This window comes from Ostrea edulis, chromosome 8 (genome assembly GCF_947568905.1).
Source record: "Ostrea edulis chromosome 8, xbOstEdul1.1, whole genome shotgun sequence".
Lineage (NCBI taxonomy): Eukaryota > Metazoa > Mollusca > Bivalvia > Ostreida > Ostreidae > Ostrea > Ostrea edulis.
This window is the reverse complement of record NC_079171.1, coordinates 35,019,158-35,031,971: the sequence shown is the minus strand read 5'-3', so window position 1 is coordinate 35,031,971 and position 12,814 is coordinate 35,019,158. Positions and strand designations below refer to the sequence as shown.

The 12,814-nt window shown below is 35.8% G+C and overlaps 1 protein-coding gene across 1 annotated transcript; it reads left to right on the top strand.

Annotated features, from left to right (window-relative positions):
• Positions 1-11,443: 11,443 nt before the first annotated feature.
• Positions 11,444-12,349, top strand: LOC125663141 (P2X purinoceptor 7-like). The gene is made up of 2 exons (XM_056147415.1): positions 11,444-11,862; positions 12,095-12,349. The coding sequence occupies exons 1-2, from the start codon at positions 11,797-11,799 to the stop codon at positions 12,347-12,349; spliced, it is 321 nt and encodes a 106-aa protein (XP_056003390.1). The 5' UTR covers positions 11,444-11,796.
• The last annotated feature ends 465 nt before the right edge of the window (positions 12,350-12,814 follow it).

The following is a 12,814-nucleotide window of genomic DNA, read 5'->3' as shown; positions in this document are numbered from 1 at the left end:
GTGTGACAGTCCGATTTAAAGATGATAGTGTATGCATACAAAATATTTTTGTGTCATGTGTCTTTTAATTTATGAAATTGGTTGCGATCCGAAGTTTTTCTTTCAAATTTCTAGTAGGCAGACCAGACTATTATAAGTACGAGTTAACAAATTCATTTGATCTTGTGATTTGTTAAGTCGATCATACATAGAACAACTAATCTGCTGACAAGACCAGTCCATTGTTTCTGAATGTTCTCACAATGTTTACTGCTGAGATATTTCAGTATTACGTCGTATTTAATGTCGTTATGTTGATTTTAACAAGGGTACTTACCCCATCGAAATTGAATTATACCTAGATAATGAATAGATGAAAATCTGAATATATTATGCACGTGTTATCAATTTTATTCTTTGTGTTGAATTAGTAAGTCGATCACATTCAATTCCTGTTTAGCAGTTGTAAGACTGGTTTATAAGGACAAGGGACGTTATTGGCTATATACCGCCGAGATTATTTCCCTTTTTTTCAACTTTCATACTATGCTTAATTATTCTTTATATTTACACAACTAGGATGTTCTTTTAATCCCACTTACATGAAAATGACGTAATATTTTATTATGACGTCATGAATATACGCTAAAGATGAGCTGTTTAGCGGAAGCTGTTGATTTGAAATAAATTATGAATAAACTTTAGCAAAAACAAATACTTTTGCATGCAACAACCAGATTTATATTTTGCATGTTTAATTATCCATTGGTATTCTTTCATTATCAATATGGTGTCGGTTGTTGGCTGCAAACAATATGAATTTTGAAAAAGAATGAATGCGGAAATCGGCCGTTTTCGTTGTGCAAAGTCAATATTTTGCATGTTATATAACTGAAGCAAACTGTTCCATCATTTAACCTCATAAACCTTTACTTACTTTGCGATTTGATAAATATATGTATGTCCAGTCAAACAATGCCTCTCTTCCGCAACCCCGCGGAATACAATAATTCCTTCAACATTTTAATAGTTAGAATTCCATCGTCAGTTCCGATGAATAATTTTCATCCATGTAAGAAAAGTGTCGTATAACAATAATTTAACGTAAAAAGTCTACAAATGCTAGAGGACTAGCTGTTGTCATTTGAAAAAAGATTTTATACTTACAAATCTAGCTTTAGTCCCTGATTGTTTTTAAAATCTCCATATTGTATGAAATTTTATCATAAGATATCTATATATATAAAATATGACAGCTCTATCATAAATCAATATTAAGATCTTCTATCATACTGTCAATCATTTAATTTCCTTTAATTGTATTTTATCATTCCATTCCAAATAAATAATCTTTAATGCCATTGCACTTAAGAAATTCAATATAAACTAGGCCTAGCTGCAGGGGAAACATGTCACCAAGCATAGGCTTCTGAATTTCTATCAATACGCCGTAAGACCATTTTGGACTACTCGTAGTATAGTACTATCTAGAGCTATACCTACACATCTTGCGCGAAATTTAGAGGCCTATGCACCGAGGGTCTGGCATTAAGTGTACAATACGTAATAATTTACATTGATAATGGTTGTTACTTATATAAATAAGAATAAAATCTGAAAATACTTACGATTATTGATAACTGTTTGCCTTTAAAAGATGTACCTGAGGCGTTGTTTACACTAAACACTTCAATGAACTCCCCGGAAGTGAAAAATGGGTATAAAGTAAAACCCGGAGCGGACTCTGATAACCGAGATTCGGGGGTATTGCGGAAGAGAGGCATTAATGCTTTCCCTAGTTTGCCATAAAAATCTGCACCTAATAAATTCAGATGATGTCTGCCTTTCGAGTCATGGAGGCGGATCAAAATCCACCGCATGATGAATGGAAATTATTCTACTTTCGTTTTTAAAAGTCACGGGAATATGTTTGGACGTCCTATCTTTACGTTATATCTCAAGAGCTAGATAGTTGGGATGTCTATTACTTTTTTCGCTAAATTTTAATCTATCTTTAATACAAATATATCAAATTTATTGCATAAAACTCATTGCTAATAATATTGACGTGTTTGTGCGGGTTTTTTTCCTTGTGTTAATAAACATCAATCTTAACGTACATGCATGTATGTATATATGATGCATGTGGAAATTAAATATTACTACATTAGTAATTAGATATTGATTCCAAAGGTTCTTAAAACGGTTTAGATTAAAATAAAATAACAGCAAATCATTATTTATATCTTCCAACGAGATGTGGTTTCTTTAAAACGTCGAAAACCTGTGATCAATTTGAAACTTCGATCATTGTTGTGGCAGATTTTTTTCTATATCGCATATGATTGATTGATTGAATGTTGTTTAACGCCCCTCTTGAGAATATTTCACTCATGGATACCTCACCACTGCCGGTGAAGGGCTGCACAATTTAGGCCTATGCTCGGCGCTTATGGCCATTGAGCAGGGAGGGATTTTTATCGTGCCACACCTGTTGTGACACGGGACCTCAGTTTTTGCGGTCTCATCCGAAGACCATCCCATTTAGTCGCCTCTTACGACAAGCAAGGGGTACTGAGGGCCTACTCAAACCCGGACCCCCACGGGATCATATTCATATATATATATATATATATATATAATAGATGCACATTTACAGGTGCACATATAGACATGTATAATATATGTGTTGTGATGATTGTTGCTAAACGTTTATATTAATATTGACGTAAGCCCCCTCCATGATTAGGAAAACTGGAATATAACCATATCTCTCTGTCTCTCTCTCTCTCTCGTCAAGGTGTTCTGGATAGGCCTGGCCCATACATTGAAAAACTACATGCATGATTTTTATTAAATTCATTTTTAAAAAAGGTATGTTGTAGTTACATATACTGTCTTTTGGAAATAGACGCGTAGCATCATTTATCGAGGGGGGGGGGGGGGGTCGAAGTTGGTAGTTAATTAGCAAATAAAAACTTTCTGCCTGATCTTCGAATTCTTAAATCGTCGGGGAGTGTGTGTGTGTGTGGTGGGGGGGGGGGGGGGTATCCTTCACTACATGGGTTCAATTCATAATTATGAGCCTATTTTTTTCTCATTCAATACTACTATCAAGAATAAGGGGGAGATCACTCAATATATCCTTATTCGCATATGAAAATAAGTGCCAGGGAAAAGCAGTTAAATATACCACATTGTCTATACATGTACTCAAACAACTTTCCAGAGTCCGTTCTAGATTTAGACTGAATGTCGGTGCATACAATGACATGCGTCAGTCACGGCACTGACTGATGTAATTTTCATTTATCAAAGATGAATACTATATGGGGAGAGAGAGAGTTGGAACTACTCTTTGTTGACCATTTAAGGGAATGTAAAGATATAAACACGGACGCATTTCTGTGAGGTTTTTAAATACATTTACTATATGAAATATACCATCTGAAGTTACATGCATATTACTTGACGTGTTTTGCTGTACCCAAGAAAATGATATCCCATTTATGCAACATAAATTTGTATCGTTTAGTACATGTACATTTACCACACTTTATTCAATATATTTTGTAATTTATACCCACAGCAGGCACACATATTTTATTCGTATGTACTGTAACATGTATATTGCATACACATGTAAGCAGACCTGTTATATAGTCCTTGGTGTACATGTCATAACAAATAATTTTATCCGACTCGATCGACGTTTTCAATCGAAGTGTTTGTATTTATGACCCCCCCCCCCCCCCCCCCAAAAAAAACACAACCAAGAAAAAGAAAATTCAAGAGCCATTTTATTTTCCATATTTCATTTGAATAGGAGGACATTGAACAGCACCTTCGAAAATATGATTGCGTTCTACTCAACAATTTTTGACAAATACACGCATTATTTTCCTCACTCTAATTAACACAGAATTCTTCCGCAAAATGTCTATGACCACGATAAAGTTACATGTAAATGAATAATGTATTTTCCATAGCATGCCAGTTTTCAATAGTCTTTGATCTCAATGAGTAATTTTATATAAAATGTTAAAATTGTAACTTTTAGAAAAATATTCTAGAAGAATCAGGGGACTGTAAATCCTATAAGGTCGATGACGTCGTTCCGAAAAAGCGACCGTCGGAAGATAGCGTCAGAGTTAACAATGCAATATTGTCGTTATTTTCTCAATATCAGCCACAAGTAAATGGTACATGTTATATATGAATGAAACGAGAAAATTGTCACCTTTCTACCTGCAAAATATGATCGGTTTTTTAGGCGCGGCCAATTTTGGCCAATAACGTCCCTTGTTCTTTATGACGATATATATAAGTTGAATATGGTATAGTGGTACTACTTGTAAAATGGAACAAATAGTGGAGAACTCGGGTATGGAACGAGTGGTTGCATAATCTAGTTAGATACAATTTTGGTTATTATGGAACAAATGTTTGAAGATCCAGGTATGGAACAAACGGCTGTATCATCTTGGTATAACTGTGGTATCATGGGTAATACAGAACAAATGTCTAAAGATCCATGCACGAATAAAAGTTTAAATATATTTTAATTATTTAATACAAAAACAGCAACTGAACTCAATGCTTTGTTTTGTAACGGGAATCTTGACCACGGGAACCCAAATTCTATACAAGGGTCACAACAACCAAACTTCTATAACAAGAACCAGTATACCAGGGGCAATAACTCGGGTGATTAAATGCCCTGCTAACACTGGTTCTAGTAAAATTGAACCTAGGTATCGTTATTCAATACATCCGAATGAAAACACCAGTAAAGAGTCTACAATTTATTAATGATTTAAGATTTGTAGATGATAACAAATTGAATAATGAAATAACAAAGTGTGAAATAGGATCAAGGTGGAAATGAATCAAACAAAAATGAAATGTTTGTAGATGAGGTCAGGAAATGTGACGGAATGAAAATATCTGAATATGTCTCTACTGATTTCAATAATATTAAATGTTTCCAAAAAAAATAGAAAAAGAACGAGCTACATCTTGACCTAAATAGAGAGTACTGCATATAATATGAATGTCAGTACTAAAGTATAAAATCTCCTACCGCTATCCACTACACCTTGAAACAGGACTTGGAAAGGAAAAACCTATAATAAACTTACCCGGTACAAACTACATACTAACTCTTAAAGTTATAAATTCGGCGCTTTTGGGTGTCCAGTTATCGATTCCATTCAGTAGTTTTACCATTAAAAACTCAAAACTGGAATGTTAAATGGCGTTTTATGTTTTAAAATTGACGAATTAAGCGTACATACCTCGGTATTTTCGATTCCAAGATTCATTAATTATGCATGGCCTCGTTTCCGACCGCACGCGTGCGACCCAGATTAGCACTGATAACACACGATGGATGAAGAGGTAAGTCACGTGCATTTCATTGAAAACGTATATAATCATATGTATTTTGCTTTGTTATCACTTTGCAATGCAATAATTTAGCATAAATATGATATTCTACAAAAACTACATTCATAATATTCGGTAAAATGTTCATTTTGTGCGAAACGCTCTGTAAACAAAGACGAATGATGAAACAAATAAGGAAAGGGGTACACATACGGAGATCATTGCAACTAACAAAATCGTGAAGTAAATAGTAACTCAACTTGTACATTATTGTATTTAGAAAAGACATGTCTATATATTTATAATTTAGATATTTACATCTGCATTTTGTTATTACTTATAGAATAAGATAACTAGACAATCAAATGCAAAACTATTTATACCGGGATTTATTTTGATGTTTTACGTAGAACAATATTTTCTCACTATTTTCGTTGCACTTATAATTCTAAACACATTATTTAGTGAACATTATTTTTAATTTTAACTTTGTAAATTATTATTTGTTATGAACTTCATTCATACATATTGTTTATATTAGTTTAGATATTTTAAAAAAAAAAAATCAACTCACACTTCGGGTGTAAGAATGCGGCTTCTTATAAAATCACGGGAAACCCTATGCAAAATAAGTCTTTCTTACCGCACGAGAAAAACACAAACTTTGGGGAAAACATTTATGCAAACGACTGCGCTCAATATAAAAGGGAAGATGGGGTTTAAATTTGAATTGGACAACCATCCATCAAACTCCATCAATGCAATCAACAATAAAAAAATATCACCGTATCCCCTTCAATGGACAATACTGGAAACATTGTTTTTCAATAATTGATCTTATGTTCTAATTCGACCAGTCTCAAACGAACATAAAATATTTACTACCTGATTCAAAATCATAACAACACTTTTTATGGGTAATTGCTCCAAGACATGCACATTTATTCATAAGTACATATATCAAGCAATCTGCCTCACTGCCTTGAGGAATAATATCTACAATGACATATAACTCTATATATATATATATATATATATATATATATATATATACCTTCTTTGTAACAAATATTTGTATCATGTACATTATAAACCTGTATGATAATATACATTACAACACAATAGCAATGTGTATGTAGAGGGTGGGTGGGTGTACGGCGTGTGAACAGCGCAAAGTCTTGAGCTCGAATGACTGAGAAACAGAACCTGCTAATCATGCTCTACATAACCGGTCTTACTAGTATGACACGCCTGAATTCCTTTACAAACTATAAATAGCAACCACGTGTTCGACGTAACAGGTTAGATTTATCAACCTGCAATAAATATGTTTATGTTCTAATTCGACCAGTCTCAAACGAACATAAAATATTTACTACCTGATTCAAAATCACAACAACACTTTTTATGGGTAATTGCTCCAAGACTTGCACATTCGAAATACAAAGAAAGGGGAAAAGAAGAAAAAATGATAATACAAATTTTATTGATATTTATATTTTCGAGAATAGCATCAAATACCCAATGACTTAGAAACTGATGATAAAGAATGAATATTTTCATGAACATAGCCATCTTTGGCATTATCTGACCTCCATCTGCCGTGTTTCTTAAACAGTCTGTCGTTTACACCAGCATTGGCAGCTGCGGTAGCACCCCCAGATCGGAGACTGTGAAGACCAAATTTAGATTTATCCACACCCACATTTTCCAATGCATCAAGTAATATCTCTCTAGCCCTAGAATATGACAGTGGTCCAGACTTTCTTAATTTATAGCTACCCGATTTTTTACAAAAAGTAACTGCCCTAAAAATGAAACAGTCAGAATCTGATGCAATAACAGCAACCTGCAAATACAACTTCAACATATTATAAGGACAGGTGACATTATTTGTTTTAGAAACAATAACATTGCTACCTTGTTTGTATTTGTCTGTTTTACTTTTGGATATAAACAGAGAAAAATGATCATCATAAAATGCTATGTCAGAACGCTTAATATTCACAAGTTCTGAAAAACGCAAAAACGCTGCATAACTTAATAAGCACATACATGATATTCTAATGTCAGGTAAGCTGTTTCTTGAAGATCCGTAACGTTCCACTATCCGTTGTAGAATTTTTGGAGTTATGGGTTCTTTCTTAGTGACGGGTTTTGAAGTAATTCTACGCGCTCCTTCCAAAACCGAAACGACTAAAGATGAATGACAAGGATTATCCGTGCCTGAAATATTGTGGGCCCACGAAATTGCGTAAAAAGCTTCATTCACTTTAGACACTGAATTGTTTGGATAAGTGAATCAAAAATAATGAAACATGATAGTCTGTAGCAGGAATGTGTTGAATCTTTGGATTTTGAGAGCGGCACCAATTGATCCATGATTTGAACGCATATCGATATTTACGTAAGGTATTATCAGACTTTGACTTTTCACAATAAAACCTTAAGTCGGCTAAATTTTTCTCCGATGTCTGAAATGAACACCATCTTCCAATGTGGAACATATCTGAAAAATGTAAGCATAAACAATCTGATAAATATCTAGTTAAGATAATTTTTAAAACATGACCTTGTCACTCTGTCTAATAACAGGGACCGTGTCAAAGAATCCTTAGATCATGTCACTTAATACCCACATGAGTACTTAGACCGTGTCTCATTGCCATACAATTCCTGTACCATGACATTGTCATTCTGATTGTCAATAAATCTATGTATACAATAAGAACTCTATCGATTCATACTCATGACCTTGTCACACAGTACCACTGTACTAGGACCTTGCCATATACATGCACCCGATTCAGACAGTACATACCGTTACCACATTCAGAAACCAAGTTTGACGGCTAATAATGAACCTTAGGCGGCACGAGCCAATTGTTATCGGAATACCAGTCCTGTGAAAAACAGTCTACTGCGTCCGTACCTGGATTCCAAAATAAAGAGTTAAATCTCGGTAACTTTGTATTCGAATGACTTGCGAATCTGTCCACTGTAAAAGGACCCCACAAATCATTCATAAACTCAAAAAATTCTTGAGAAACAGACCAGTCATCATGGTCTACCAACTTACTTAAAAAATCTGCTTGATCATTCAATGTTCTAGGGATCCAAGCAATGTCTAAGGAAATTCTCTTCTGTAAGCACAAATGAAAAATAGAAAAAGCTATATCCTGTAATGTACTTTTTATACTGCCACTTTTCACGATAGAGACACAGTTTTTACTGTCGGTGTATTTTTCACAGATTTACCGCTCAATTGCTCTTTGTACGAAAACAAAGCAAGCTGAATAGCTTTAAGTTCCCGCCAGATAGAACTTTTTGCACTCTCTATCTTTGAAAAATTACTGTGAAAGAACTGTTGTGTACCTGAAAGATGACAAACTGCTCCAGCCGCTACAGAACTAGCATCTGTACACAAAATCGCATATGTTTTGGAGTAACCATTCATATAACGACAGTTGTAATTTTCTAAATTGTTCGACCAAAACACAAGTTCAGTTATAAACCCATGCAAACTATCAAATTTAATTAAACTGTCCCATGAAAACCTAGACTCTATCAATTCGTAGCACTTCCGAGTCATAAGCCTACTGACATTACCAATAACCGGACCCATAGAAATAATCCTACCCGTAAACTGGGCCAATTGTCTAGCGGTAATATGAGGCAGTCTGTGAAACAAATCTGCTAAATTTTGTTTACAGTCCTGAATACGTTTCTCTGTAATAGACAAACAAAACAGGTTAGAGTTCCATAACAACCCAAGCCATTCTAATTTTTGACATGGTTGAAAAACTGACTTTTCAGAATTTACTAAAAACCCTGCACGTTCCAAAGAATCTCTCACAAATACGCTTTCTGAAACACCTTTCTCGTAGGATTGTGCCATTCCTAATCCATCGTCTAAATATAGAACTATATTGATACCCGATTGTCTCCAATATTTTACTATTGGTCTCAAACACTTAGTAAATATGTAAGGCGCTGAACTAAGGCCGAATGGTAAGACAGTAAAAACGTAAAAGAAACTTTCCCAAGAGAACCTTAAGAAAGTTTGTTGGGATGAACATATATCAATATGATGGTAGCCAGACTTAAGATCGAATTTGAACATGTAGCACCCTTGTTGAAAATACTGTATTGCAACCTTCCAATCCTCAAATTTTACTTTATCTCTTCTGACGAACTTGTTCAAAACGCTCAGATCCAAAATTAACCTTTTCTTACCAGAACCATTCACTGCTTCACTAAGCGGATTTACAATAACAGGCTTGAATGGGACTTGCAAAATACACCCGGTCTCTAACAAATCTGAAACAGCCTCTGAAACAAATTCCATATTAAGCAAAGCAGACCTGTTATTTTTCATACACATTTGTTTAGGTGGCATAATGAAAGGAATTACATAACCAGTGCTTATAGTACTGATAATGAAATCAGATACATTGATAGATTTCCAAAATTCTAAAACATTTTTCAAGCGATGTTTGACTCCTTTACAATCGTGGGAACTTTCAAAATTGTTCAAATATATCTGATGTTTAAATACGATATCAAAATCAGTATTCTTGCTAGACATGTAGCATTCATCTATCATGAGATCAACATTGGCATACTTATCATTTGCTAGAGGATCCTGCATTGTTTTGTTGGTTACCAACACTGAAGAGGGGACAATATTTCCTCCAATGCCCAGCGGATTTACAGTGAAAGCAGATATCGTAGGCTGAGGGCTGTCGTCTTTTCTCGAAGCCACGAAAAAGCTGCTGCTGGCTTCCGGCCGCTGCAGGAATATTACCAGAAGTAGACTGAGGAGCACTGTAACCAGAGGGGCGTGTCTTGTTATACGGCTGGAAGCGCTTCTTTCCCTTAATGGCTCGTAAAGCTCTGTTTTCGGCTTGGCGCAATTTTCTGTCATCGTCGGAATCCGATGCGATATCATTATGCTCATACTGGTTAACGGTAGCCCAACCTGCTGGTGAGTTGTCGGCAATTCGAATCAGCTTGTTACGCTTGGATAATTTGTTGGCAATGTTTTCACACACGGCAACACACTCTTTGTTGGACTTTACCTTTTTCTGCAATTTTTGTACATCGGAAATGATTTCTTCATTAAATTCGAACTGAATTTTATTGCCGGGTGACTTTATGGAGGAAGCTATGTCCTTCTTAAGTTTCTTCTGCAGATCAATTTCCCGACCTTCCTGGCTGTCCAAGAGTTCTTTCTTAAAGGAACTGAGTGAAGAATCCAAATAGCACTTGAATAAATTGAAAGTATCTGTAATATCTGTACAAGGATTAACAGGGTTGTTACATGTAGAATCCTTTTCTGTGTCTACGCCCATCAAATCGTTTTCGGAGTCAGACATAGTACAGCGTGTGAACAGCGCAAAGTCTTGAGCTCGAATGACTGAGAAACAGAACCTGCTAATCATGCTCTACAAAACCGGTCTTACTGGTATGACACGCCTGAATTCCTTTACAAACTATAAATAGCAACCACGTGTTCGACGTAACAGGTTAGATTTATCAACCTGCAATAAATATGTGAATGTTCGACATATCTGCCAAATATTTATGGAGGAAGTTTGTTTTATTTTAGAATTACAACCATCATATTTTGATATAAACCTTTCAGATTTCAGACAGTTCTAATAGATCACGATCAGCTAGACCAAGTGGCCATGAGACCCCATCAAGTCCTGGAATACCCCAGGCGCGTGGTCGGGCAAGAGGTAGATGCAGAGGTAGTGGCAGGCGTGGTGGTGGAGAAAGAAGACCTGGTAATCGTGTGAGAAATGCTGGCGGTAGAGGACGGAGAGGTCGTGTTGTTTTTGGGCCACAACTCCCAAACAGGGCGGAATTGGCTGCAATTGCCAGAGAAGAAAGAGATGTGCAACTACGGGTTAGTATCCAAGTTGACATCCAAAACAGAACATTATACCAACACCACAGCCCACATTTTACACATTTTCAAATACTATTTCAGAAGTATGTGGAAACTACTTGAAATAATCAATCTTTTGATACTTGTATGTCATCTTGACAGCATTGTTGACTGCTGCAAAATAACCAGAATGTGTAAGTTGTCATTCCTTACCTTTCACAAGGCAGCTATGCAACGGTGTTCAAAGAGAACTTCCTCTTGTATTCATTAAACAATGCCTAACTTTTCATGTCAACAATTAGTGTAAATGACAGTTGTACAGACTGAAATGCATTTTATCCCTTTTTTTGCAGGATCGTATTTCCCAGTTATCAGAGGACAGGCTGAGAGGGGTAGTTGAGAGACTATGCCAGCGATATCCTTCTCTCGTTTTTCAGGTTGTGAATGAGTCCTCAGAGGAGCAAAGGGATGGCTATCACCCACCAGCAGATGCTGCATGGCCTACATGGTGTGTTTGCCAAAAATGTAGGGAGATGCCTTCTGAGGAGGAAAAGATGTGCTGTGGGCAGATACCAATAGACTGTCTTTCCACTCTGCCTGTAAGGATATACCTTAAATTACTTGCAATTGTTCTTGTGCCATTTTAAAGTTACTTTGGTTATCATTGTTTTACTTATAATTTAACATGAACCTAAACACAATTTTAGACAATGCTTGTTCTCCAATTTATACTCTTTGTAAGGTTTACCACTTACGAGGATGTCTTGTCATACATGCACTGATATAGTCTTTATCTTGTCTACATGATTTACTCTAGTTGTTCTTTTTCAGGACTTTGATCTTATTGTATTGGACCCTCTGGTTCTTGTAGTGGCACAGCGCTACAGACAAGATGTCATGACTGCAGCACCTGACAACGATTTTAATTGTGGAAAACGCCAAGCAGCTTACATACAATTTATTCTCTGGCAGCATGGCTACCATGGAGCTGGTAATCGCCGTGTAATTCCAAGCTGCTGTGTGTGGAAAATAAGGGACAGATACCCAGACAGTTTTTGGACAATACAGGGGTTTTGTGGGTGGTAGATTAGGATAAATAAATTATATTGTAATGAGACACTTATTTCTATATTTATGTTTTATTGCTGTGTGTATATGTAGTCAATTGTCTGATCTGGATCCTCAAATGTTCTACTGCCATCTGCGCTGAAGCGAGACCGCTGCTCCTCAGCTATTTGATGTGTAAGAGGAGGTGGCATAGGTGCTGGATGTGCAGACAATCTCCTTGGATCATGCTGTCCAAGGACAACATTGTTCTGCATCCCAATGTCGTCCTCAATACGGCGTGTCAATATACAGCAGATTAGGTCAGGAATGTGGTCGTAGGTCTTTTCGGTCTTTAGGGCACTTACTGACCATCTGCTACTTTTCTTTTGGTAAATTCTTTGATACCTAAGGTAAAAATAATAAAAAATATATTCATAAGAAAATATAACATGGAATGGGTTTAAAGTGGTTTCTTCCTACACTTATGACATTCCTTGAACATAA